The following is a 27,375-nucleotide window of genomic DNA, read 5'->3' as shown; positions in this document are numbered from 1 at the left end:
ATCTAGTTGTGCTGGCACCTTTGTGGCTCCTATTGCGCTACAAAGCAGATGGAAGCACAAGAGGTAGTGTTTTACCTCTGGGTAGTGTTTTCTGTGGAAATCTTAAGCAATTATAAAATTACATCTAAAAAAGTAACAATACTAAAATAACTTCATGGTTTTACAGTAATCGTGTAGCTCTAGTTGGTGTATGTACTTGGTTTGTTTCTTCTACTGAGCTGTAAATTTGAGCCCATGATGGGATTTTTGTAAGGAATGTGGATTATTGTATCTGCTGTGATCTTATATTGGCTATTTGATTGGATATTTCCATTTCCTGCTGCAGGCTCAGAGTGACAAGATCAAGTTACAGTTGCGAGTAGAGGAGCTCCAACACAAATATGAGCCCAAAGGTATGTAGCATAGCGCGCCCGCTCTGTACACATGTACATGTACACATGCGCCGGGGTTGTTGCAGCTCTGTAACTGTGCTGTCACCTGCAGAGGCAAAGAAGAATCTCATCCAGAAGAGAAAGAAAGAGAAACTTCCTGTTGACATCACACCCTCCGTGGAGGAGGCACCGCTGGACCGGACCAAGGAGGCCGTTGCTGTGGTGACAGATACAGCTGACCCCGAGGCTGACATGCGTCCTCCACTGAGCTCCTCGGCAGGTGTTTCAGAGGCGGAGCCACGGCCTGCGAAGTGTGTGAAGATCAGTGAAAACGAAGCTAGTGTAATCCCCAACCCCAGGTATGTACTAACAGCAGGGATCTGTACGACCAACTAGGTTCTTGGGATCTTAGCGTTGGCTTTAACCCTGACCTTGCAGAGACACCAAGGTAGTTTACTTCTTACTTGGTTCACATGACTGTTAAATTTCTGTCCACACGTTGGAGCTAAGGCATAAATACAGGTGATTTTTCTGTTTAGGGGATTATTAGTAACATTTTATCTGTATTTGTTAAACTGGGAGGATTTCATGAGTTTTAATCTTTGGTTTTGAAAAGTTGAGGCATTGATCTCTGTAATATCTGTGCTCCTCGTGATGATGACGATGATGATGGGGGTGATTTTGATTGGCAGTTTGATTCTAGTCCACAGTGTGATCTTCGAGTGGGAAATTTAATGTTTCTTGGTTGTGTTTTGTTTTTCCAGTGGAATTTGTAGTCATTGAATAAATCAGTTGTTTTGTAGGTGTTATTGGAAACACTGATAGTTGGTATAGGAGAGAATGTTTGTCTCCACTGTTGCAATTTGGCCAATAAAAAAAGGCCTTCGATAGCAGAGCATGACTTTTGTCTTCCACCCTTCACCCCGACCGCTCATGGCAGATGCCCCCCACCTGGTTAGGGTTAGCCTGGTTCTGATGGAGGTTTCTTCCTGTTAAAAGGGAGTTTTTCCTTTCCACTGTCCCAAAGTGCTGCTCATAGGGGGTCATATGATTGTTGGGGTTCCTCTGTTTTCTCTGTTGTCTTTACCTTACAATCTAAAGCACTGTGAGGCAACTGTTGTGATTTGGTGCTATATAAATAAATGTTTAATGTTGGGAGGGAAGAATTTTGAGCTGTAGAAGCTCGGGCATCCTTAAAGAGTTACTGCGAAGTTGGTTAATTCTAATTTCTGACATAGTGGGTCTAGTAACTAATAATAAAGCATCAGGCCTTTTTTTTTGCTGTGAATTGTTGTGTTCCTTTAATTTTATGGTTTTGTCATATTGCTCAAAGAAAATTGCAAATATTTTAAAGTGTTTCGTATTTTTCTGAATCAATGAAAGAATGAAGGACTTGCCAAAACCATATTTGAAGCTGAGTGCTGAAGAGAAAGGTCCTGTTTACTTTGTCAAATGCTTTTTCTTCTAATGACACTAATAAGCTTGTTTAAAAATAAATAGTCTCAGTGCAACTTTAGTCCTGTTTTGGCACATAGTGTTGTTGACTTAGTACAGATGAAAACTGTAAGATCAGGAGCCGAATGAGCAGTAACTGAATGTTTTTGGTTGTTCTCAGCTCTCCTTCAGCTGACTGTAAGGAGAAAGTGATGGAGGAGAACCAGCAGCAGAATAAACGAGAGGAGAGGAGAAAGAAACAGAAAGCAGTGGAGATGATCCATGTCAGTTCTAACAGCAGCATGGAGAACCAGTGCGCTCAGCAGTAGGACTCATCGGGCCTGGACTACACACTGTCACATGTGGACATGTATATGATGCTGCTGTCATTTCTAATAGTCTTTAACATAAAACAACTTCTGTTCTTATAAATAACACATTTGTTCTACAATTGTACCCACACATTTAAATCTATTAAAATGTTTCCAACATCCTGTATATTCATTTTTTCAATTCTTTCTTGTTACATTCTGTGATATGCAACATATATCGTTAAAATACATCAAGTGCAGTAAGTATACATACGTTTCATATAAATATACTCTATAACTTTCTTATTTTCTCTAGCCCACATAATTAAACATTTCAGTTACATAAAACATGTGAATTTTGTTTGTACTGTATAGCCTGTATAATAAATATGTATAAAATATGCCACCTCCAACAACAGCTGCTGTATCCCATTTATTTGAATATATAACACGCTTCACCAGCAGGGGGCAGCAGCGGTTTGTGTACTGTACCGCAGCTCAAAGAAGAGAAGCTGTACGTGGACCAATGAGAATCGACGGAAAAGTCGCAGAAGCTTTCGGATGTCTGCGGGAACTGTCAGAACAGGTGAAGGCATCGCTTCAGTTTCACTGCTGCTTTACTGTCGCTGGGACTGGTGAGTGTTTGCTAACCTAAACGCTGTCGCCATCATGGAGCAGTCCTTGGTCGCAGCTTTTCTGGTTCCTCGGGATTTGGGAAATCTTAGCTGTCAGCTGTTATGGCGTTACTTACGTGCCGATTGTGTCGCCTAGATATGCAAACATGTGTAGAGCTATCATTGTGTTACGTTTTTTGGTAGCCACTCTGTAAAGACGCTCACAGCCCGGTGAGTCACGCCAGACTCTATTCAACATCTTGACTTTTTAAATCGACATATTTCTCAAAGCAGATTATCACCAGAGACTGAACAAAAAGTTGTTTATTTCCATTTTTCTGTTAAAACACGAGATTAGAGAGTGGAGTTTTGCCCAGGGCTGGAGAACAGTAATAATGACCAGTGGTGTAGTGGTTAACCCCCCTCGTAAAGCTCATGCAGCACCTGAAGGTAGCTATAATTCTGACACGCCATGCTGTGTATTCCAGTCACCATGAAGCTGATACCCTTTCATGTCGGGGGAACCTCCTTCATCCTGGCCGTCCTCTTGGTGCTGCATTGCTGTCACATAGCCAGCATTCTTGGCCACAAGGTAGGTTAAACCTTTCGCTCTGATAAGGTGTTTAAAGCTCTCAGATGTTCTCGAGCATGTCATTTAGTTTCGCTGCACCTGTGATAAGATGGATTTGGCAGCAGTGATGGGTGGGAAAGAGCTGCTGATCAAAGCCCGGCTGTAGGCAAACCGAAGACTCATGAGAACATCCACGCGTGTTTCAGCTGCAGCTGGAATTAGTGGTGTGATAAAAGCTGTTACCTTTTAACCCAGGTAACTCTCACTGGTAACCAGTGTTGGTCAAGTTACTTGAAAAAAGTAATCGTTAACTAATTACTGATTACTTCCCCCAAAAAATAATCCCATTACTTTACTGATTACTTATTTTCAAAAGTAATTACTTAGTTACTTTTTAAAAACACGATTTACAACCTGAATAGGTGATAAAGCGATAGATCTTTCAGCCCAATTCTACTTTTTCTGCATAATCATCATACAAAATGTAATCAAATGGAAAAGTAATCGGATTACAGTAACGCTACTGCCCATCTCTGCTGGTAACAAATGAAGACATCAGTGTTTTTATGGCAGTACACCATACATGACAGTATCTTGTACCGGGACTCATGCAAAGAATAAAAATTAAGGGCTGCAAATCAGCAGAGTTGGTCTCGTTTTACACGCTAAAAGCCATAATGCCTTTTGTTCTGTGCACTGTGGCTTCTCAGGAGGAGTGTGACTCATAGTCTAAAGGGGCTTTGCATGATCAGTAACACTAAAGAAAAGAAAGGCGCTGTATAAATGCTGGTACATTTCCATGAAGTTAATTAGCCTCTTTAAAGAGAACTTGGAGTGTTAGAGCTGGAGTGCTCGTATGCTGATGTAAGAGCTATGAAGTAAAAATAAAAAACAGTAGCAGTTTAATAATCAAGCACCATCAAAAATTACATCTGAGTTCGAATGAAACCCAAAGAAAGGTGTTTGTCATTAAACCAGGGAGGTGTCTAAATTTCTCTTTGTGCAGTCTGGAGGCGATTTAATCGTGGTGGAAAACACAGAACACGAGGCTGTAAACGGTGAAGAGGAAGATGTGGCAGTAGATGATGTGGAAGATGAAGGAGATTTAGACGTTGTCCAGCCCAGTGAGCAGTGGCAGACACTTAAACCAGGTAAGGCCCTCAGTGTTTTCCTTCACAGGGCTTTTTCTCTGGTTCAGTCCTAAGATAAATACAACTTTGTGTATGATCTAATGCTTCAGATGAGGATAGACCTTATATAGATGAAGCCTCCATATGGAATTTATTTGATCCTCCTTTCATGTAACCTCACAAAGGTTGTTACATTTTCTCTTTGCAAAATCATCATTTTAGTATCTGTGAAGTTTAATCGTACCAACACAGTTATTGTGATAGCCAGTATTTTGTTAAATAACCATTATTGATGCAACAATCAACAGTTATCCATGTTGCAGTTCCTTTGGTGGCTCCAGAAGGGAATGAGTCTCCATGGATGTCCTGTTTATACGGCCAACGAAACAGATGTTTAGTCTCTTACAAGCTAGTAACAAAGTGTTGTCTGGTTCACCATTAAACCTAGCTGGTGTTTCTTCTGCTTGAATGATTCGGTGTTAAGGGGCTTAACAAACCAAAAGGTACAAAGTGAAAAGAAGTGAAAAAGCAGCCAGTGTACAAAGAGGCTTTGAAAGACTTTCAGAAAGCAGAAAATCTAAATGTAGCAAAATCTAACAGGAATTGTGGTTCAAAACATTTTCAGAGTACTTCATTATAAAACTTCACATTAGAGTGTGACAGCGTGTAGTTGTTGTTATTTACAGACATGATTTGCTGCACATACTAAAGGCCTTTATGCGGGACCTTATATCACATATACACAGCCATCAGCTGACAAACACCATCAGTTTGTATTTGCATCCATTTTCTGCTGCTTCTGGGTTGCATCAATCTGGGAGCTCATGAGTTTCATAATATTCAGCAGTCGTATAATTATTTTGAGCAACTCTGTCTGTGCACACACAGGTCAGGCAGTGCCACAAGGTTCTCATGTGAGGCTGAATCTGCAAACAGGTGAGAGGGAGGTCAGACTGGGAGAAGAGCAGCTGAAATACTGGACAGAGGAGCACAGGTGGGGGTCCAGGCTAAAACGTCAGTCTGCAGACAGTAGTTTATTTCTCTCCCTTTAATACTTCTTCCAGCAAAGTGCACCCAGTAGGGGGCAGTAGTAGGAAAAGATAAAATGGCTTTGCAGTAAAAGTGTACATTTGCAGGGAGGAAGAAGCGCTCCGGTCTTCCTTTAATCCCGATGAGCTGAAACGAGCCATGAAGAAGATAAGAGAGGACGGGAAGCTTGCAAGCAAGGACACAGAGCAGAAGGTAGCAGCACAAATGCCACTGTTGAACTTAAGTCTGATTACATGCTGGCAGCAGAAGCTTTAAGTGTCTCCACTGCTCGCTGAGCGCTTCTAGGACTCTGTGGCTTCTAAGTTTCGCACAATGGAGGAGTTGAAGAAAGACATGGCTCAGCTGGACCTGCTGCTGGAGACGGATGTTCAGGTACATCAGTGTTCTTGGATCTCATGTCTGATTGTGACGTGACTGTGAGCGAGCTGTTACTGTGAAACGTTTTGAGCTTCAGTCAAATGAAGTTTCTTGCATGTGTAGATAATGAGGCGTCTGCTGGAGCAGTTCAACAGCAGCAACTCAACTATCGAACAAAGACTGAGCATCCTGACGGAGCTCGAATATCTGGTGCATCAGGTAATACACACACACACACAGGAGGATGTTTCACACTGTGGTGAATTTTCCCATCTCTAACCCTGCATGCATGCTTGTATGTGTGCTAGGTGGATAATGCTCAGACTCTGTGCTCCATGGGGGGCCTCCAGTTCATTTTAGAAGGTCTGAACAGCTCTGACTTCAGATTACAGGAAAGCTCTGCTTTTGTCCTGGGCTCTGCATTAGCCAGGTATGATATTTAGACTTGATTAAACTTGATTAGTCTGAGCTAGATGTTCCAGATATGCAGATATGTACAGTGGTGTCTATGATCACATCGAGCTTCTGTAGCTGTTTAAAATCAAAACAGGTGGTTTTACTTTTAAATACATTTTTGACTTTTCTCTACAAATTGTGCACAACATTATGTTTTGTTCTTGTTTACTATGTGACTGAATTGTAATGCAATAACCCTGATTGTAATGACACTCCAACAGTGCTGCAGCTTATCAGATGAAATTGTATAATGCCACAGAACACTGGCTGTACAACATGTGCTACATCATGGTTTTGGGTTCTTTTTGGAAATAAACCAAATTTGAATTTTGAAAGCCAAGCAGCAACTTCCAGGCTGAGAAAAGTACCAAATAATAGTCAAATAAATAGTTGAATATAGGGCTGCCACAAACGATTATTTTGATAGTCGACTAGTCACCGATTATTTTTGCATTAGTCGACTAATCAGATCATCATCCGTTGGACACAAAACGTACAGCTTACTGCACCAGCAGCATCTGCTCTTATATAACTATCATTAGTAGGGATGGGTATCGTTTAGGTTTTATCCGATACCGGTGCCAAACCGGTACTTTTGAAACGGTGCCGGTGCTTAAACGGTGCCCAAACCGGTGCTTAAAGAATGGAAAACACAAAATTGGTCCAAAAACCTCTCATGTTCAGCTGTTTTTTTGTAAAAAGATAACAATGTTAGTCTTTTCTGCAGGTATAGGGCATATATGGTATCACTCTGGGCTGGAAGCAGTGCTTAAACAATGGAAAAAACACAAACTTTGTCCAAAAACCTCTCATGTTTAGCTGTTTTCCACTTTTTCTTCGGTCATTTTAGCCTTTTTGGCCAGGGTGAAGGGAGTATCTGCCATCAAACAAGAAGACAGCCGCATGTAGCTATGATGGTGTTTGCTAGTTCACGTTACATGCATTAATTTAATAACGCGGTTAGCTTACTCAACGTAAATTACACACGAACAACATTAAGCTACTCACGCAGAGAAGAACGGCTGCTGCTGCCATCATCATTTCTGCTACACTGGCAGGGCTAGGTTCATCGGATTTAAAGTGTGACCTCCTTTGACAGTATCAGCTTAAAGCACTTGTTGCAGGCTGCTGAGTTTGCATCTTTTGCTGTGAAGTACAGCCAGACATTTGACCGCTTTGCCTTGGGCATTTTTAATCTGTAGCTCTGCTCTAAAAGAACGTACGTACCTGGACCCGCCTACTATCCTCGAAACGTAAAATGATTGGCTAGAATCTAAAGTGTATCATTCCATACCAGTTGGTGGCGGTAATGCACCTTTCAGTTGTTTGCCAACCGCCAATAGAAATGTAAGGAAGAAGAAAGTGTATCACAGCTCAGGAAAAAAAAGCACCGAAATAAAGCACCGAAATGCGCGCTGCTTTTCGGTCTGGTTACTACCGTTTATGTCAGAACCGGTGCCATGATGGCACCGGATACCGGTACCCATCCCTAATCATTAGTTTACAGCTTTAAGTGTTTAAGGTATGTGCTAACTAAAAATAAAGACAAGATGATAGTTTATTAAATTTTAATGAAATTTGCAGATTGTTTTGGTGAAGTTTAATAAACTCCTTGCTATCTAAAATATAACAGGACACCGGAGTAAATTCTTGAGCATCTCACACTTCTGATAATCAGCTGTCTGCTTGACGTTTGTTCAGCTGTGTAAAAACTATAACTTTAATCTCAGCCAAACCGATTTACTCAGGAACAAATAAAATACTGAAAAAGCCAAACAATAACATTTTTAAGTTATCTAAGTGACTTATATCATGTTTAACCTGAGTAGCGAAAGACGGCGGTGGGTTTGAAAACGATTTGCCGGGAGTCCGGTGTTCTCACGGCTCTAGTTAGCCTAGCCCCCGGCTAGCTATTGAGCTAGTGGGTAACAGACGTCTCCGAAAACGTTGGAGCGCTTTTGAAAATATGTGGTGTCTTGATAAACTGAGCAGATATTTGAGGTTTACACAGCTACATTCTCGCCTGAAAATATGTTAAACGTTTATTTTGTGACCCAGAAAGAATAATAAGAGTAATATTAAAACTAAGTAGCTGCCGCCATTGTTGGAAACTGAGCTGGGCTGCGCTATGAATTCTGGGACACAGCTTCTTCTTCTTCAGGATTTAACGGCAGCTGGCATCCTTGTACATGCAGTGCTGCCATCTTCTGTTTCAGTCCGTTATTACACCATTAAATCCTGCTACTTATTCCTGCGTCTTTTGTGATCTTACAAAGCTTCAAACGACGCAACGATTTTGATAGTCGACTAATCGTGGCAGCCCTAATTGAATATGAGACTTTCTGTCTTGAAAGTCTCAAATCTCTTCTGAGCAAAACACTTGAGTTGAAAGCAAACACGACTGTCAGCGTTGTCACACTTTGTGTGTGTCCTACAGTAATCCAGCAGTTCAAGTTGAAGCCGTGGAGAATGGCGCTCTGCAGACACTGTTAACCACGCTGGCCACTGCTCAGCAACTCAGAGTCAAAAAAAAGGTAAGCACACCCACACAGCTTCCAGTTTCTATTCAGAAAGTTGGAGACAACACGTTGCACAGAGAACTTGACAAAAGAAGGCAACTCGACTTGTTTAGGTTTGTGAAGATGATTCACCTCTCATCCAGGAAACTCAAGACTACCATGACTTGTAAGAATGAGAAGCTCCGCAGACACACACACAGCTGAAGTGTGTGTGTGTGTGTGTGTTCGTTCCGTTTAGGTTCTGTTTGCAGTGGCTTCCCTCTTGCGTCACTTCCCCTATGCGCAGCGTCACTTCCTGACACATGGCGGTCTGCAGGTCCTGTCAGAGCTGTTCAGGACTGACAGCAGTGGAATTCTGCGTACACGCGTCGTCACCATGTTATACGATATGATTACTGAGAAGGTACAGTAAATGCACGCTCCTGCTCCTAGATTCCAAGCCCAGTGCAGTACTCCTCTTCAAATACAAGCTCTAAATGATCTGAATGATTAAAGTTGGTATCAGTAGAAGGTTGGGACTTCCTAGTGCCCAGCTCGTGGGATCATTCTCATGATCTCTCCTCTTCCAGGAGCTGATCTTCCAGAGAGGTCTGGACCCAGTACTGGACGCGTCCCATGATGAGCGGCGGCGTCAGTACTCGAAAGTGTCTTTGCAGGAGGAGCTGTTGGAGAAGGGCTGGTGCATTCTGGTCCCACAGCTCCTGGAGTCTTCAGAGAATGACTACAGAGAGAAGGTGGGTTCATCTATTTTACATTAATAGCATAACAACTGTTTAAACAGAACTTGCCCTGAGAGTCGGTGCTGTTCTTTTGCAGGCTCTCCAGGCTTTGTTGGCCATGGCTCCAGTGTGTTTGGATGAGTACCGCTCAGATGGCTCTCTGCAGGCTTCTCTTCACTCTCTGAAGCAAGAGTACCAGGAAATGATCCAGTCAGAAATGATTCTAGGAGAAGAGAACAGCTACTTAGAGGAGATTGTAGAACTCATAGATGCACTGCAAGGGAAAATTAAATGATCAGAGGACAGCACTTTGACATTTCATATGAACATGGCGTACATCGAGGAGCTGCCACTTTCACTCTGTTGGGGTCAGACAGTCAATCGCAGAGCAGTGGACAAGGAACACAATTTTGAGGACTTAACGAGTGAGCTGGAAGACAGATCTGCGATTGGTCAGCATGAACACAACCAACAAATACTTCACGCGTTGCCTAAAAATGTTCTCCACACTTCTGAAGCTGTTCGTATTTGAGAGGTCACATCGAGAATGTTTTTGTGGATGATTTTACATCAATAACGTTGCTTTTCTTCTAATCACTGTGGTGAGTGGGCGGGGTGGTGTAGTCCAGGTGTGTGCACATACTGACTGCACACACACCGCTAATCCCAAAGAACAGTGATCCCTGTTGCTGTGTGGAGTCTCTTCTGGTTGCCGTCACAAGTGAATGTGTCACAGGAGGATTCACAGTGACGGTGGCACGGTGATGGCCACGTAGTCCCGCTGCACGTTTGATAGGAAGCAAGAGCTGGGTCGTGTGCTTTGAAGCAACGTCGCTTTGCCAGGATGTAACTGGCTTCACTTACTCTAACATTAGACATCAGGTTAGGTTACATGCGCGTGTTATTAAGTCAGAGTTTCATGCAGAAGGCAGCGTTGGCAACGTCTGACTGATCACAAACGTGGATGCTTACTGGCAGCAGAGCGACGGATTTTATGAAGACCGTCAAGCAACAGCTGCAGCTGAAGTATCTGAATGTGGAATAGAGTGCTATACATTACAGTATTAAACAACACTGTGTGATTGCATGTTCAAGGTTAACCCTTAAGTTGCTGTGCTTATCCTTATACTCTATAGGTTACAGGAAATTTAAGCGTCTGGTAATACAAGTTATTGCTGCTAACAAGAATGTGCTGCAAGTTGCAGCAGAATTTGGATAGATTTAGCTCTTTTGGGGGTGTGGTGGGTTTTGTAGTAATATTTTCACTCTGGACTGATAACTTCAAAATATTCATGTGCTTATTTATTTGAAAAAGATGGTGTTCTGTTGATGTATGTTTGAGAAAATAACTTATAGCTCCACAATAAAAAAATGAGTGTTTCCAGACAAAAATGTTCATTAAACTTTATTTTAGATTCTCTCTGCTGTATTTCAGTAAGTGTGCAGACACTGTAGATGCACACTTCCTGCTCGAATGGTTCATAATGTTAAACATAGAGAACATACAAATAATTTGTTTATAAAATCGAAATTGTTGAAATTTGAAGACTTAGTGAAATTACAGACATTATTATTCATGTTCAAGGCAAAAAATAACACATTACTTCTTAAGTTACAAAGTTTGTTTGTATTGTGTTCAGGAAGTGGGGACAGTAGAAGGAAGTTTGACTTTAAGCATAAGTTTGCTAAGACCACACAAAGGCAAATGTGTCCGACAGTTAAAGGTATAAGAATATGGGATTCTCTTGAAGATAATCTCAAGAGTTGTACAAACATGCACCGTTTTAAAATGTGTTACACACTTAAAAGGATAAATCAGTATGAAGAACATGAAAGTAATTAGGGCTAAATGTGGAAGAAAAAAATTTTCATTGCCATTTAATGCTGTATATTGCTGATTATATTGATTTGTTGTTTAGTTTTGCATTGTTACATAAAGATACATGTTAGAGGGTTTTTTTTTGGGGGGGGGGGGGGTATTGGTGCCCTCTTGTAAGAATATTTGGATTGCAGATAGGGGGCAGGTGCTAACAAGAATTTATTCTTCTTCCTGCTCCTTTTCACCCATGGGTGCAGTGTCATATTAATGGGAAGGAGGTTCTGTATGTAGGAAAAGAAACACTGTTAAACCATGTGTGAAATAAATAAAGAAATGAATGAATGTATTTGCAACCGTGCATGGGTACAAGATAGATTTTCAAGATTAATCTGGTAAAGAATGCAAATAGATCTCTTCTCTCTGTCATTCTGTGAATGGTGCTTTGATCACTGTGTTGTCGCATAGATCAGATTGTGCTGCCACCATGAGGTGGAAAGAGAAATGACATCTTAGTAATTCTGTTTGTGGTCGCTGACCATAAATAATACATCTTAATGTAAAAGCGGAGGCCCATATAAAATCTGACTTAGGTCCATGATTTGGACACGCCCCCATACATACTACATATGTGTTGTAACAAGTGACTCAACTGAAAAGGAAAACATTTATTTTCAAGGGGTCACTTTTAAACTTTTTTGTTTAGGAAAAGCAGCTGTTTGTTGTTGACCACTCACCCCTGAGTGACAGCCATGAGCTACAGTCAGTAAAATGATAATAAAGCACAATCGACAGGCACAGTTTGAAGCTCTTATTCTGAAACGTCAAACCGGTAGTGCGTTCGCTGCCGTATGTAAACAGAGAAATACAGCCGCGTTTCAGTTGTTGATCTTTGTCGTGAATGAAGCGGCTCACCGACGGGACTCGTTAACCGGTAGAAGCCTCCCTGAGGTCCAGTGTGTTTAAACGAGCTGGTCAGTAGCTAACCGGCAGATGCTGTTGTGTTCATGTTTTGTTAGGATTGTACCAGCTAGGTGAATGCTATGCTAGCCTTAAATGACTCCACCTGAAATCTGGAGATTTCTTTGTTTCTTTGATTTGAATTGTGTATATTTTTCTGTGTCTGGTTAAATTCTATAAAATAAAAAACGCTGCACAAACATCTGATTGATTAATACTGACTGCCAGTAGTAAACAGTTCGTGTCAGCGACTGTTATAAAGGTCACAGTTAAGTGGGTCATACTGGGGTGTGAAAAATAACAGATGATTTGCTTAAAAATAGCAGCGGTGTACCTAAAATGCTAATAACAAGTTTTTCAACCTCAGCATTGCCAGCTGTCCAGTTTTAATATGAAAGAATTTTAATTGAGAGTAAAGGTTTACCTTTGTGTAACTTGAGTCACTCTGTATAGTTAAAGGTATGTTTTCGTGTGCAGATGAACAGTGATGGAGCTGTCTCAGAGGGAGCGTCTATCGGAGTTGGTGGAGGAACTGACCACATCAGGACAGCCACAGCTCAACCAAGACAAAATGAAGGAGGTCAAAAAGCTCTGCAAGTATGACATCAGCATTTCCACAGCGATTATTTAGTTGTAGGTGTAAAGTGGAATTATGAAACAAATGAGAGACTCTAAAATGTGCAATCCTTTGGAAAGGGGTCAGGATCGCAAGTATCTGACAACACAGTAAGGAAACCCTGAATCTATCAAGATCTGTTATCAAGCGCGCAGATTGTCGAGAGAATATCAAAAGGGGCACATAGAATAACAACAACCCACATTCACCAACAAGCTAATTTAATATCACTTCATACTATATCATTGTCATCAAGTGGGGACAATGCAATGCAAACATAGCCATGTTTTACCTGATGGGTGCAGCGTTGCTGTTGAGGGGTTACTGTTGCTGCTGATAGTGCTGGAGGGCAGGGCTGTGTTGATCTGAGTCCACAGGAGATGGGAGCTGATAGAACAAGTCTAACAAGATTACAATAAAATAATCAAAATATCTATACACATAAAATACACACACATGCACATACAGTGACATTTTACAGTGTATATACTATGGCCACTTTCATCATGGTGTGATCCAGAATCCTTCTCTTATTAATTATTCCAGGTGCTATAATAATAAAGTAATAAATATTAAATAATGTATTTATGATGATTCAATTTGCTTGACTATCTGTGCAGAAAGCTTTTAAATGTTTAAACTGTGGAGATAAAATCATTTTGCTGCTGTAGATTCAGCATTTTGTCTTATTTACAATGTAAATCTAATAAAATCTGTTTCTTAATGTATTTTCTTAGAAAGACGGTGTGTTTTAATCCATAATTATGTGGATATGCAGATCAGTTTTTAGTGAAATATAAACCCTCAAGAAAGGCAGGGAACTTACTTTAAAACTAAATATGTTCCCTAAAGTGTGGACGGACCTGCAGACCCATGACACTCTTACTCAGGTAGCTCGCAGCTATGACCAGCACAGTTGTGCAGTTAATAACAGGACAGGTAATATTTGTCGTGCTGTTGCACACACAGCGCGCTCATTTGTCTCATCAGTTACCACAAGACAATTTACCAACGTGGACATAATAACTAATTAACTCCTGTGTGTTATAATTCAATAAAAGGATGTTACAGTGCCTGATAATCCACCGCTTCAAATGGAGAAAGTCTTGATGGCTGTTATGAGGAAAGGCAGCCAGTGGAGCGCATCGTGTGTGCCTCAGCTTCACGGGGTGTTTTGGTCTTTTATCAGAAGTTAATCTGACATTTTTACCTTCCTTGGTTTGGTTTAGGGATTACAGATCTGATCTAGACTATAATATTAATATTTTGGGACACATCGTCAGTAGTCGACTTGAATTCATCGGGTTTTTCGGCTATTATCACCAGACACCCTCATCCAAGGAGGCCCTGCCAGGGTTGAACCAGTGTGTCACTGGTTTCTCTTCTACTTTCTTCTGTTTAGTTTTCTACAGTTTATCCACCGCAGCACGGTGGCACAGTGGTTAGCACTGTTGCCTCAGGTCCCGAGTTCAGTTCCGCCATTAGGCTGGGGTCTGATGTTTGCATGTTCACGTGGGTTCTCCCCGGGTTCTCCGGCTTCCTCCCATAGTTATGCAGTTAACGGGGGTAGGTTAATTGGAAACACTAAATTGCCCATAGTGTGAATGCGCCGGTTAGCCCGGCTGCGACAGACCGGTGACCTGTGTACCCGGCCTCTTGCCCTAAGACAGCTGGGATAGGCTCCCGCGACCCTAAAAAGGATAAGCGGAAGCGAATGGATGGATGGATGGACATCAATTCACTGTAACTGAGAAGTAAAATTTAAAATTTTTTAAAGTTTTACAGTTTTTGGAGCCTCTTTTTCAAAGGTTGATAGAGACAAGTAAGACAAAAGAGACAAGAGAGGAGAGCCAGGAGGGGGGGCACCTGATCTGGCATCCCACCCCTCCCTGCCAGATCGGGCCGTACACCCTACTTACTGGTTTCTGTTGCATCAGTCTTCGTCTCGCAACCAGCGCGCTCTGCCATCAAGGGCGAGCGTTGGTCAATGGTAGTCATGTGACCGATGCAAGCCCGATCATTTTATTTAGTGAAATTGTGATTAATAATGAAATGTTATTGTTGAGAGGCACAGGGAGGACTCCACATGCACACAGTTAAAAAAAAATGTCTAAAGAAAAGGGAACCCATCAGGAAAGGGGGAGGAGCTCAAGCCCCGACCCCTGCACGACCCCTGCACGACCCCTGCACGTGCACGAGGGTCTACATCAGGATGAGAATCACAATTTCCCACAAACAGATAAAAAGTTACTGGACAGTCAAATAAAGGTGACGCAAAGAACGAAAGAAAACAGCTGATCGTTCAATACAACAAGACGTTATCATCCAAAGCAGTTTATGTAAGTGTACATTAACTTGTGTTTGTCTACACAAGAAAGGTTTTATGAAAACTGACAGTATTTATGGTCAAATATGGCTACGTGTTAAATACAGTCATGTGATTCTTTTTCAGCATCATGAGTCCTCACAACAACAAACAAGTTCTTTCGTGATTCATAACATCAAATTTAAAAAAGAAAAAGTTACTGGGCTAATTACTCTCCACCTGTTCTCCGCTCCTCAGAGTGTCTAATGACTGCATAGACCACGTGTACCACTCAGTGATGTCCCAGCTGAACCAAGAACATGCTGAGATCCGGCTCTCTGCCTTCCAGATCGCCGGTGAGCTCTTCTCCAGGTCACACCACTTCAGGATGCTGCTAGTGGACAACTTCCAGGTAAATCAGCTGCTAGTAGCTAGTGATCATCTGAGATCATCCAGTGCACACCGAACATTACAGGACCTGGCTTTTTACCGGCAGAATAGGGCCAATGATGGCTTTTTATAGCAGTCACCACACTGCTACAGAAGCCATCATATCAGTTTTGACAATATCCCCGACTCTGCTCGCAGAAATGCCACCCTGTGACAGAGCCGGGAGATTTTTTGTGTTTAAACATCCTGGTTGTCTAGCGCCATTAGCATGCTAGCACTGTTAACTGTTGAATCTAATGTTTGTTGTGAGCGGATCCCAGTCTTACGGTTATTTAACACTAAAAACAAAATAAAAAAGTAACGGAGCAAAGGCAAACTGAAAGTCTTTTTATCTTTTCGGCTGAAAAGAAAAAAAATAGACCCATTTCTGTAATATACTTACATATCTATATTATTGCTAATATATATTGTAATATATCTATATCACTAAAGCACTTCTGGATGGATGCAAACTGCATTTCGTTGCCCTGTACCTGTGCATGTGCAATGACAATAAAGTTGAATTCTAATTCTAATTCTAATATCGGTTCACATTGCGCACTAAGTGATCTGTGCAGGATAAATCCACGTACAGTGAATTCCATTCAAAGAGGAACGATACAAACACTCAGCTTTAATGTTAGGATGTCTTTCTTTCTGTGTCCCCCTTGTCTATTCCTCCACCTCTCTTCTTCCCACAGGAGTTCTTGGAGCTGACGGTAGAGACTGATTCAGAGCAGCCCCTCCCTCCTCCTAAAGAAGTAGCCAGGAAACTGAGAGCTCAGGCCGTCCAGACTGTGCAGTCGTGGCAAACGTCTTATGGCTCTGCTTATAAGAAGCTGGCACTGGGCTACAACTTCCTCAAACAAGTTAAAAAGGTGAGCGATGCAGAGATACAGAGTGACCCATGTGGTATGAGGCTAATGCAGAGGCCTCGGTTTGAATCCGCCGCAAGACCCTGTGCATGAGGAAAACACACTCATGAAACACACTGAAATAACATCTGAATTACCTGTGAGAAGATCCACAGGCACCATGATACAAACAACGAGGTAAAGGAGGCGTTAGGAAGCGTTCTGTGTTCTGCTTATCAGATTTAATTTCAGAACTCTCAGTATCAGCCTTAACAATCCACTAGATCAGCGGTCTCCAACCTTTTTTGCACCACGGACCGGTTTATGCCCGACAGCATTTTCATGGACCGGCCTTTAAGGTGTCGCGGATAAATACAACAAAATAAAACTAGTACGGTACCGAAAAAAGAAAAGTTATTCATAACACACGTGAAAAGACCCAGGAAAACCGAATTAACGATAAAAACGATAACAAAATAACGCTGAAAACCGATAAAAACCCTGAAAACTATACATTTCACACCTGAGCCTCAACTCTCGCGGCCCGGTACCAAACAACTCACGGACCGGTCCGAGGCCCGGGGGTTGGGGACCGCTGGTCTAGCAGTTGGACTTTATGAAAAATAGAAGCGCACTACAGATTCTGGAAGCTGCATGATGCTGGTGATCTGTAAAGACGTGTTAAAGAGCCACATGTTTACCAGCTGCAACAGTGACATTGTTGGCTTTGTGAGTGAGGAACCACCATAAAGAAAGTTGTTCATCTTTGTGTGCATGGATAGATTTTGATGGGGTGCTATTATGTGTACATGCTTTCAGGTGGACTTCCAGGACATTGAGGCGAGAACAGTAGCAGAGAGGACGAGGGAGGAGGAAAGACGGAGGAGAATGGAGAGGATCTACAAGGAGAAAGCAGAAGCAGCAGCTAAAGAAATGGAGGGTAAAACTACATCGTGTTGTTCCCTGCTTCTAGTTTTAATACCAATGTTTTATTTCCATTATCAGAAACTATTAAACACACAAAGTCTCAGTGGTTTTGTTTGTATTTGGATCTTTACACAAAGTGTTATTAATGTTTGGGCAGTAAGACTTTTATATTGTTTCTTTGTTAGAGTTGCAGCAAGAAATAGAAGCAACGCTGACAGAGATGGAATCGTGCATGAGGCTGCTTTTCCCAGATTTCAGCCCCATGGACATCCAAACAGCCAACAGCAGCCTCTCCAACTCCCAGCCAGACACTAAGTGTCCTTCAGATGATGAGCAGCCCTGCTGCAGCAAAGACCTGAGGGCTGATGGTGGATTGGGAACGGTCCAAGAAAGAGAGGAAAACACAGGAATGACAGAGGAAAACAGAAAGAACTGGGAGGAGAAAAGAGAGAGGGAGAAAACAAAGAAAAGGTCTGAAGGTACGGAAGGCGAGGATGGGGAGAAGCAGGAAATGGACAGAAGGAAGAAAGCTGAAAGGAGGGAAGTCATGGAGGTGGAGCAAGAAGAAGAGAGCGAGCAGGAGGAAAGTAATACAGAAAATGAAGAAGAGGCTGGTGATGAAGACTTTATCAGGAACTCTGGCCTCATATCTCACTCCTACAGTCTGGATCTGAACCTCAGTCCTGGTGCGTAGAACACACACATGTGGAAGCTTGACGGTGAAACTCCAGTGAAGCAAAACCTTTGAACACAAACTTGACTCCCTGAAACAGCCTCTGTGCATTAAGCTAACACATTTTATACTGTGTACCTTATAAACTGGCAGTTTAGAGTGTAGCATTCACACACTATCCAATGTCAAACAAATCCATATGTCTGACTTTGGATGATGAACATTTTACTTTTTATCTTCACTCATTTGCTTGTTTTGTATCAGAGCTGAAAGTGCTCACGCTTTTATCTCAACAGGGCAAAAATAAATGCTGGTGATAAATTCATTGAGGCCTTTGGTCTGTTTAGTGAAATGAAGACGAGGGTTTGGGAGCAGAAGAGATTTGCTGTCTGTGTAAAGCACTCGATGTGTTACGTATGATTACAGTTCAGTCGTTAACATTCAAACACAACACAGTTTTGTTTTATTAAAGCCTGTAAACATGTGACGGCACCACAAATATGTTTGACTCTAACTCATGAAGGATGTTGCACTTGTGGCATTTCATATACAAATGTCTAAATAATATCACGGGGTCTTCTGAGTAGAGCAGCGGTGTCCAGGTGAATGGATCGTGCTGTTTAATGAGCATAAAGCAAACCTTTGAGAATCAAACAGGCCTCTGATAGTCCTGTTAATGTGTCGGCACAGTCAGAGGAGTGAGCGCTGCTTTTCTTCCAGGTCTTCATGTGAAGGAGACGGAGGATAACGAGCCGGTGGTTTCCACGGTGATAGACCTCCATAAACTCATAACAGCCAAACATCTGCCAGCTGTGCAGGGCTGGGTTCAGGTAAGAACACACACTCTCGAGTGCCTCTCTGCTAGCGCTGCGTTAAACATGAAAACAAGCTTCTGAGCACTTGTGTTTCCATGTAAACAGAGGTGAGATATTATTTTAGACGTGCTTCAGTACTTTGAGAACATTGCTTCTTTTGATTGCGTATATTTGTATCTTCTGCGTGTCTGTAAGAATATATAAGATTGCGGACAAAGAGAACGTAGTCAGCGTTTGTTCTGAGAGTTTGGAGAACGTCTGCCTCTGTGTCTGTGCGCTAACTGTGTTAAATACTGGTGTAAATACCTGCAGTGGCTCTGCTGTCATACATCGATGTTCCTACATCAATGCTTAACCATGGTTTTGGAATCCAGGATTATTTAGATTATTTCAAACGCTCTCCTGCTGACTCACAGCGTGATTTCTATTGGTCACATTACTGCGGGCAGCCTGACCAGCTGTCTGAGTATGTGTGGCCATCTTACCTGTATTTCTGGTTTCCCTGTGTGCAGGTGTTCACCAAATCAGGTGCTGAGGAGCAGCTGTTGAGACGAGCACTTGACCTGAAGAGGTCTTTGGAAGCCACGCTGCAGAAACACAAAGAGCTTCACATCGATTACAAGGCCAGGGTCCGCAAAGTGGTGAGTTATAGCTAATGATACAGCTCATATAAGGGTGGAGTGCCCACTCCGGGTCGGGGATGAGTTCCTGCCCCAAGTGGAGGAGTTCAAGTATCTCGGGGTCTTGTTTGCGAGTGATGGGAGAAGGGAGCCGGAGATCGACAGACGGATTGGGGCTGCAGCTGCAGTAATGCAGACGCTGCACCGGTCCGTCGTGGTGAAGAGGGAGCTGAGTGTAAAAGCGAAGCTCTCAATTTACCGGTCGATCTACGTCCCTACCCTCACCTATGGCCACGAGCTGTGGGTAGTGACCGAAAGAATGAGATCGCGGATACAAGCGGCAGAAATGAGCTTCCTCCGAAGGGTGGCTGGCCTCTCCCTTAGAGATAGGGTGAGAAGTTCAGCCATCCGGGAGGGGCTCAGAGTAGAGCCGCTGCTGCTCCACATCGAAAGGCGCCAGCTGAGGTGGTTCGGGCATCTGACAAGGATGCCTCCTGGGCGCCTCCTGGGTGAGGTGTTCCAGGCATGTCCCACTGGGAGGAGGCCCCGGGGCAGACCCAGGAAACGCTGGAGAGATTATATCTCTCGGCTGGCCTGGGAACGCCTTGGTGTTCCCCCGGATAAGCTGGAGGAGGTGGCTGGGGAGAGGGAGGTCTGGGCTTCTCTGCTTAGGCTGCTGCCCCCGCGACCCGGCCTCGGATAAAGCGGATGAAGATGGATGGATACAGCTCGTAGTTAAGATTAGACACGGTGCTCTCTTTTTGTTAAATAATAAAATAAGTTGTTTGCTTACATTTAACCTGCCCAAGTGTGAGCAGATTGATTTGGTGCTATTATAGAAGGTAACCAGTAGATGGCAGCATTCTATTGTAAATCAAATAGGGGAGCTTTCCATTACACAGGTGATGGTGCAGGAGTGAGGCGCTCTGATAGAACAGCTGCACTGATAACTGGCTGCCTCTGCCTGCAGTGACCGATGGAGAAAAGCTTCATGTTTCTCTAAATTCTGTTGGGTTCTCCTGCAGCAGCAGCCTGAGTGTGTTTACAGAGGAACTGATTCCTCAACCAAAACTCCCATTAAAATAAATGGCTTTTTAAAGGTTCTTTGTGTTTGGAGAGAGAAGTTTAACGGAGTCCCACAGAAGAATTTTCTGGAGTCAGCAGCGTCATCTCTGCTTCTCCAGGACGCTCAATATGTCATCAACTCCTTTTAAAAAGTTTCACTTTTACATCCAGGAAGGAACATTTGGACTAAATTGGGTCCTTGTGTTGGTTTGATTTTGCTGCACCTAACAAAGAGTCAGGCTGGGCTACAGCTGTATGTGTAGTAAAGCTGACTGAAGCCTCACTCTGTGCAACGTCAGCAGGACATGACAGAGAAATATGTTGTACGTAAAGGCTTTGAAGGTGATATTTACTTCTGGATACACATGCAAAGTCGAGATGAATACTATACTCTTCTTTAGCCACTTCTTTGTTGTCTTGGCGATATGTTCTGGGTCATCTATCACAGATCTGACTGAGGGAAGGAGTTGAATCTATAAAAATGTCAAAGATGACACATTTTGATAGACATACAGCAGTATTTCTTTACTTTAAAGAGGCTTTAAAAAGGTAAAAGTGCTATTGGTAGAAAACTTCTTGTCGTAGTCTGCAGAGTGTCCTGACTGTGGCAACCTGAAAACAGTATGTGAAAGCCATGTTGTTAAGAAACGTTCATCGAAGATCTGACCTGGGAAAGCCAGTAGCAACAGGCTTATGGAGCGATGAATCCAGACTCAAAATAAGGAGAAAGCTACGAGACTGAGTCTGTAGTCATCTGTAAAACATGCTGGAGGCTCGGTCATGGTTTCTGTCTGCATTTCTTTGCATAATTTCCTTCTGGATTAATAAAGTAATCTGATTCTGATGTTGTCAAAAGTATTTAAAGTACAACATACTGTCAGATTTGGATCCACCACGCAACACCATCTGCAACGGCTTCATAACAACGATCCCAAACACACTGCCGGTGCAGTAAAAGCATACTGGGATAGAAAAGCACACTATCAGTCATGGATTGGCCCCCCCACAGCCTGGATCGCGTGGGTTTAAAAGTTGGCCAACGTCGGAAGAAGATCTGTGCTGGGTGCAAGTCAACCATCTGATCGGCCTTTCTGCGTGGAGTTTGTTCTTCTCGTGTCTTAATAATAATAGATTGCATTTATACAGCGCTTTTTGAGACCCTCAAAACGCTTTACAATTGCACTATTCATTCACATTCACACACTGGTGGAGGCAGCTACAGTTGTAGCCACAGCTGCCCTGGGGCAGACTGACAGAAGCGAGGCTGCCATATCGCGCCATCGGCCCCTCTGGCCAACACCAGGAGGCGGTAGGTGAAGTGTCTTGCTCAAGGACACAACGAGCCAGGGCTCGAACCGGCAACCCTCCAATCACAAGACGAACTGCCAACTCTTGAGCCACGATCGGCCACATCTTCATGTGTTCCTTCTGCGTACTCTGGCTTCCTCCCATAATCCAGACACATGCAGTTAGTAAGGTTCGATTAAATAGTGATTCAAACTGTCCACAGGTGTGATGTGAGTGCAAGGGTCCAGGGTCTCCCCTGCCCTTCCCCGTTCCTACGACAGACTCGAGCTCCATTATGACCCTGAACTGGATAAGCAGAAGAAAATGAATCTCTCTGTTCACTTTCTTTCCCTCAGACATTTTTATTGAATTTTATGCATCAATTTTACAAAAGACAAATTGAACAATGTGCTGTTTTCTTTCTGTAGAACGTAAAACAATATGAGACATACATTCCTGACTCCTGCATTAGTCCCAGAAGGGCTCTAGCTTCCACCAACACAGCTTCACATGCTTGTCACCACCGAGCCATGATGCTCTCTGACTCAGTCAGTCAGGGAGTTAGTAAGTGGTATCTTACGTAGTCTAGTCTCACATTGTACCTCCAGGGCTTGTAGCTAATGTGCAACTATCTCTAAAAGGTTAGCTAGTGACAGAGAAGGTAAGAGTGTGAAAACGTGCCTTTTAAAAAAGTGTCTTTAATCGTGTACGTGTGGAGTTTAAATGCACAGTTAACCACAGATTAGTGCGCACACTTTGAACGAGACCCATCGCTGCCCTTTTGTCACGTAGATGCTCTTCAGGGATTTATTGTAATCTTTCTGCACTGTGCGAGGGTCCCTTTGGGTCCAAGTCATATAAATGTGGTCAGTGCAGAGTGCTGGTGCTGTGGGGTCGCCACTAACTTCTTGCAGCTGCACATCTGCTGCTTTGCTAGCACGCAGTGTTGTGTCTGTGGCGTCCGTGTCACCAAGCGAGCGCATCATCATTGTTTTTTGTTTTGATGTGCGAGGCTATAAAATATCCTTTTTTCTTCTTTGAACATCTTTCCCTGCGTGGGCTTCCCAGTCTCATGAGAGATCGAGATAGCGAGGAAGGAAATATTAATAGCAGAGACATTTGGGAGAGGTGAGATAGTAGTGAGGTACAGCCATAATGCATAATGCATTAGAGGAGAGAGGAGAAATTGGGGAGCAAGGGGGAGGATGTACCCATTCATTCACTTCACTACCGCTAATGTGCCCCGTGGCTTGATAGCTGATAGGTCTATCTCGCTGCCTCTGTATCTGACTTGGGATCGCCACTCTGCTGCTGTTTGAGCAGGAGGGGCAGGAGAGGCGGCCCCTCCGACCAGAGGAAACGTCATCTCACGAGAGCTCCGCTTCATATTGTTTGAAACTGTTTAATGATGAACAGTTGCTGTTTTAGATGCTGACAACACACTTGGAGTGCAGATCATTTCTAAAAGGGGAAAAAGAGGCAAATCGTAGAGAATCAACTGCAGGCTGCTGTTATTAAAGGAGCGACAAATGCAAAGTACATGTTGGGAAAAAAAGGCATAAAATTTGTAGAGTCTGAATCCATCTTTAGCTGAACAGAGTGGCACAGTGACAGTGACAGAGCGCCGGGCGTCTTGCTCTGCCTGGTTATCACTGTCAGGGACCAGTCTGCTGCACCAGCAGGCCCAGCACTGTGATAACCACACAACTTACAGCCCCTTTATCATAATTAGCTTTTCCTTTTTAACCTTAAAAGGCCTTCCATTACTGGGTCCTTCTCTGTCGGGTGGCTGACACACCACGCGATTGGTTTCTCTCACAGCGGGCCTCTCAGTATAGTCTCCCATAACGGGCGAACTGCAGGGAAGGAAGAGCAGCTTTATGGAGGCAGATGGAGCTGCTTGTTTAAATAATGAGAAAAGAGGATCTAGGAGGGCGGAGTAAATTCAAATTCAAATTTTATTTGTCACATACACGGTCATACACGGTACGATGTGCTTAGACAACTGCTCTGACCTAAAGGAAAAAAGACTATGAATAAGACGGGAAATAAATATGAAAATTAAAAAGGGTCAATTTAACTGGGAATCAAATCAAAATTTATTTATACATTAAACATTAAAACAACAGTGTTGACCATAGTGCTTCAGTCAGTAAAAGCATGAGACAATTAAAACAAACAATAAAAGAGGACAACAAACAACACAACAAGCTGGACCAGCCAACTGGACAGAATCAAAAGCCAAAGTAAAAAGATAAGTTTTAAGACGTGATTTAAAAGACTGGATCGACTCGGCAGTACGAACATGAACAGGAAGGTTATTCCAGAGTCTGGGTGCCACGGATGCAAAGGCCCGGTCTCCTCTCGACTTCATTCGAGTCCTGTAAAGCTGCAGGCTTTCTGTTTTCATGCCAATAATCAGACACATGCAGTCGGGCACACTCACGCTGCTCTGCTGTTGCTCCTCACACCGAGACTCCTGCTATTACTTAATTCGTTTGTAGCATCCGAGAGCTTCCTGTTAGGTTTGTGCAGAACGCTGCTACCTCTCCGAGCAACGTTATCACAACAGATTTGTGCGTCCAGACAATCTGAACCTTTTTCTATAGATTTCCACGGTGATCGCGGAGTCTGTAACTATTATATAATCTAATCTAACTACGTCGGTGATGCAGCGCTGCAGGATTCGTTGGTGTCTGGGGCTGAACGATGAAAACTGCAGTTCCTTGAACGGCCACTTTAGGCTCTGAATAAATAACATGAGGATAGTGAGTCAAATGGAAACGCGTGCGTCTCTAAATATAAACTATATTCTTTCTTTTTGAATGATCATTTCGACCTTTTTTAAATTTGTCCTTTGTCTATTTTTCTTTGTTGTGTCAGTTGCACGAGCTTCCTGTCTGCTGATGGAGGCTGTGACATGAGGTCAAAAGGAAAATCCCATTTATTTGATGCTGTGATCAACAGCAGACGACACTCTTTGGTTTAATGTTGTTAAACTGCAGGTATGAGGCCGGTGCTGTTTCGCTACTAAAAGCTTTGTTGTGTTTCGTGTGGAGGGACTTGAAGCGTTTTAGCGCCGTCTCCTGCAGCGTCTCCTGCAGCGTCTCCTGCAGCGTCTCCTGCAGCGTCTCCTGCAGCGTCTCCTGCAGCGTCTCCTGCAGCGTCGTCTACAGCGCCCTGCATACTTTTTAGAACAGCGGCTGCTTGAAATGCATTTTCAGTAAGAGCTATGAGATGTGAATCCTATATGCATCTGTCGAACCCTGCAAACTGAAAACGTGGGCTAATGTTTAGGAAAGGATAAGACACGCGGACTTATTTAAACATATCTGTTTTTAAGACTATATTCAGTCATTCCGAGCTCCATTCATACAGGCCAGGGCCTTGTTTACTGCTGATAACCCATCTTATCACAGCACAATGGATATGGCCGCCTGTTTCTCACTGGAGATAAACAAAGAAAGACTATCTCTCTATTTCTCTTCCAACCCTCCCTCTTTCTCATGCGTACATCCATTCTCTGAATGGACCGGCTTCTCTCACTTCGATACATAACACAGACACCAAATATACTTGTCTCAGTACCTTTGGGAATTTGCCTGCTCGATTTGGCCAAAAAGGTTTCATATAAATCCTCAGAACTTCGCCTCCAGCCTTCGTTGTTGTTCATTCATTTGTGGCCAGTCAGAAAACCGTCGGCTCGGCTGATTGGATCATCTCGTGCACATAACACGCGTATAAAAAATGGATGCAGCAAGTTTGCAAAGTCTCGTGAAGTACGTGGTACTTCAGTGCTTATTAGAATCATTTAATGCAAAATAACTGCAGTTGCAGGTGTATAGGGTGCATTGCACAAACTCCTAAGAAGCCCATTGAAAGTTGGTACACCAGCTCAAAGTGAACTTATTAGAATTTGGTGATTCAGAGACTCTGGATTGTCACAATTCTCTGAATATGAGTGGATGGAAATGGATGGTTCTGCTACTGGAGTATAATGCAGTGAGTCAGAGTGGGCACAGTCTGGTTTCATCAAGGATCTGTGATAGTATGAAAGAGGAAGGGTTTCCAAATTGGAAATGATGGATGCAGTGGGATAGTCACGGTCCATCACTGACCAAAGGACCGAACCAGCTCCGGAGCCCGGTCCTTCTGTGAAAGGTTTTTCTGGACAGTTTAATTGTCTCGCCAAAGCTTTCAGTAGTTTTACTAGTAAAATAGAATAGCAGGGTCATTTCACTACGGTAGTAGGTGACAGTGTATAATAATGACTGTTTTGATCACAGATTGAGACAGGCTGGGAGGGGGAAATGAACTAGACAGCTGAAAATAAGCTCGCTGACAGGGGAAGGTTTGAGAAGCTCCAGGCTGGCTAATAGACCTGCCAGGCTAGGTTAGTGAAATAAAGATGTCACCTTATACATCATATAAGCTGACTGCTCTCCAGAGACAAAGGCTGCGTCTGTGTGTGTGTGTGTGTGGTGGTGTGGGAGGGTAATGGGGGTAAAGCAGCAGAGAAGAGACTACAGAGAGAGGGGAGTGCAAAGCTTTTTGTCATTAGAGTGGATCCCATGGGATCCTTCTAGGTAGTAATGAATAGAAGTGCAAGATGGTAATAGAGATGTGGGATGTTGTGGCAAATCAAGCCCTGAATAGGTCAGGCTCCACTGCAGGCTTTAGGCCTAATTAGTTTGTAAATATGTTGAAATCAATCAGAGGCAGCAGACCTCGAGTCTCCTCAACAAAGCAAAGATGGGAAAAGGAATATCTTGTAACAGTGGTAATAATTGAAGCAGGGTCTCACAGATGGGTTACTTACAGGTTTATAAGTAAACGGAATTAATGATTAAAATAGCAAAGATGGCGGCTGACCCACCCCTGCCTCCGGGCCGGGTGGGAAACGTGTGATAGAGTCTCCAAACTCCAGAAGGGACGGTGATGAAACGGCACAGAGTCACAGAGCAGAAGCCCCCCCCCCCCCCCCCCCCCCCCGCGCATGCCTCAGCTTCTAATATCTGCACAGATGTGCTCGTAATTTATGCGTAATATTGCGAGGAAGATGACTGTATGTTTAGAAAAGCATTTGTGTATGATGTGTTCATTAAGCTAACTGTTTCTCGCCTGCGCTCTCTTAAAGCAAATGCCTTGTGATAATGGCGGCATTAGAGCCCGTCGGTATTCCCGAAAGACATTTTCCATTTCGGCCTCAAATGTACAATGAAATTATCTCGTCACCGAGTGTGTGCACAGCCTGCCGGAGAGCGATATATAACGCGTCTGCACAGGCAGCGTTTTAGGGCTTTTTCGCCTCCTCGTTTCTCGTCTCCTCTCCTCCTTCCTTCTCCCCTTCGCGTCCCCCTGCTCTCGCTCTTGTTCTCGCCCTCCATGTGTGTCTGCGTGCTGGTTAACCCGCCCCTCCCCTCTCTGCCATACACCTGACTTATGGCTGTGCAGTAATAATTTGCCAGGCCTTGGC

The 27,375-nt window shown here is 43.3% G+C and overlaps 3 protein-coding genes across 13 annotated transcripts in view; all 3 read left to right on the top strand.

Annotated features, from left to right (window-relative positions):
• Window positions 1-2,306, top strand: part of spdl1 (spindle apparatus coiled-coil protein 1) — a 33,990-nt gene extending 31,684 nt beyond the window's left edge. For all 5 annotated transcript variants that reach the window (XM_085183990.1, XM_085184015.1, XM_085183981.1 and 2 more), the window contains 3 exons: window positions 326-392; window positions 484-730; window positions 1,987-2,306. In XM_085183990.1, coding sequence (XP_085040116.1) covers window positions 326-392; window positions 484-730; window positions 1,987-2,134 — 462 coding nt within the window. In that variant the 3' untranslated portion in view covers window positions 2,135-2,306. The remainder of the gene's footprint in view (window positions 1-325; window positions 393-483; window positions 731-1,986) is intronic.
• Window positions 2,307-2,395: 89 nt separating this feature from the next.
• On the top strand, window positions 2,396-10,925 carry sil1 (SIL1 nucleotide exchange factor). 2 transcript variants are annotated; one of them, XM_085184040.1, is made up of 12 exons: window positions 2,396-2,751; window positions 3,219-3,322; window positions 4,308-4,452; window positions 5,320-5,425; window positions 5,568-5,673; window positions 5,767-5,853; window positions 5,962-6,057; window positions 6,147-6,268; window positions 8,732-8,828; window positions 9,052-9,216; window positions 9,383-9,547; window positions 9,630-10,925. In XM_085184040.1, exons 1-12 carry the CDS (start codon window positions 2,517-2,519, stop codon window positions 9,825-9,827), a joined length of 1,626 nt encoding a protein of 541 aa, XP_085040166.1. In that variant the 5' UTR covers window positions 2,396-2,516; the 3' UTR covers window positions 9,828-10,925. The 2 variants fall into 2 exon arrangements, with proteins under 2 accessions (XP_085040166.1, XP_085040176.1); XM_085184050.1 differs by lacking the exon at window positions 2,396-2,751 and adding an exon at window positions 2,758-2,961 and having other exon boundaries at window positions 9,630-10,924.
• A 1,249-nt stretch (window positions 10,926-12,174) lies between these two features.
• The window catches only part of uvssa (UV-stimulated scaffold protein A), a 37,964-nt gene continuing 22,763 nt past the window's right edge, over window positions 12,175-27,375 (top strand). For 3 of the 6 annotated variants that reach the window (XR_014877827.1, XR_014877828.1, XM_085183888.1), the window contains exons 1-8: window positions 12,175-12,322; window positions 12,786-12,905; window positions 15,488-15,641; window positions 16,360-16,536; window positions 17,332-17,452; window positions 17,625-18,125; window positions 18,833-18,942; window positions 19,440-19,568. Coding sequence is in view for 4 of the 6 variants with exons in the window: in XM_085183888.1 (XP_085040014.1) it covers window positions 12,796-12,905; window positions 15,488-15,641; window positions 16,360-16,536; window positions 17,332-17,452; window positions 17,625-18,125; window positions 18,833-18,942; window positions 19,440-19,568 (1,302 nt within the window). In the remaining 2 variants the exon portion in view is untranslated. Of the gene's footprint in view, window positions 12,323-12,785; window positions 12,906-15,487; window positions 15,642-16,359; window positions 16,537-17,331; window positions 17,453-17,624; window positions 18,126-18,832; window positions 18,943-19,439; window positions 19,573-27,375 lie in introns of all 6 variants that reach the window. The other 3 variants (XM_085183873.1, XM_085183864.1, XM_085183882.1) reach the window with 2 other exon arrangements.

Source organism: Neolamprologus multifasciatus, chromosome 2 (genome assembly GCF_963576455.1).
Source record: "Neolamprologus multifasciatus chromosome 2, fNeoMul1.2, whole genome shotgun sequence".
NCBI classification, from domain to species: Eukaryota; Metazoa; Chordata; class Actinopteri; order Cichliformes; family Cichlidae; genus Neolamprologus; species Neolamprologus multifasciatus.
Note: the sequence above shows the minus strand (reverse complement) of the source record. Positions and strands in the feature narration are given on the sequence as shown.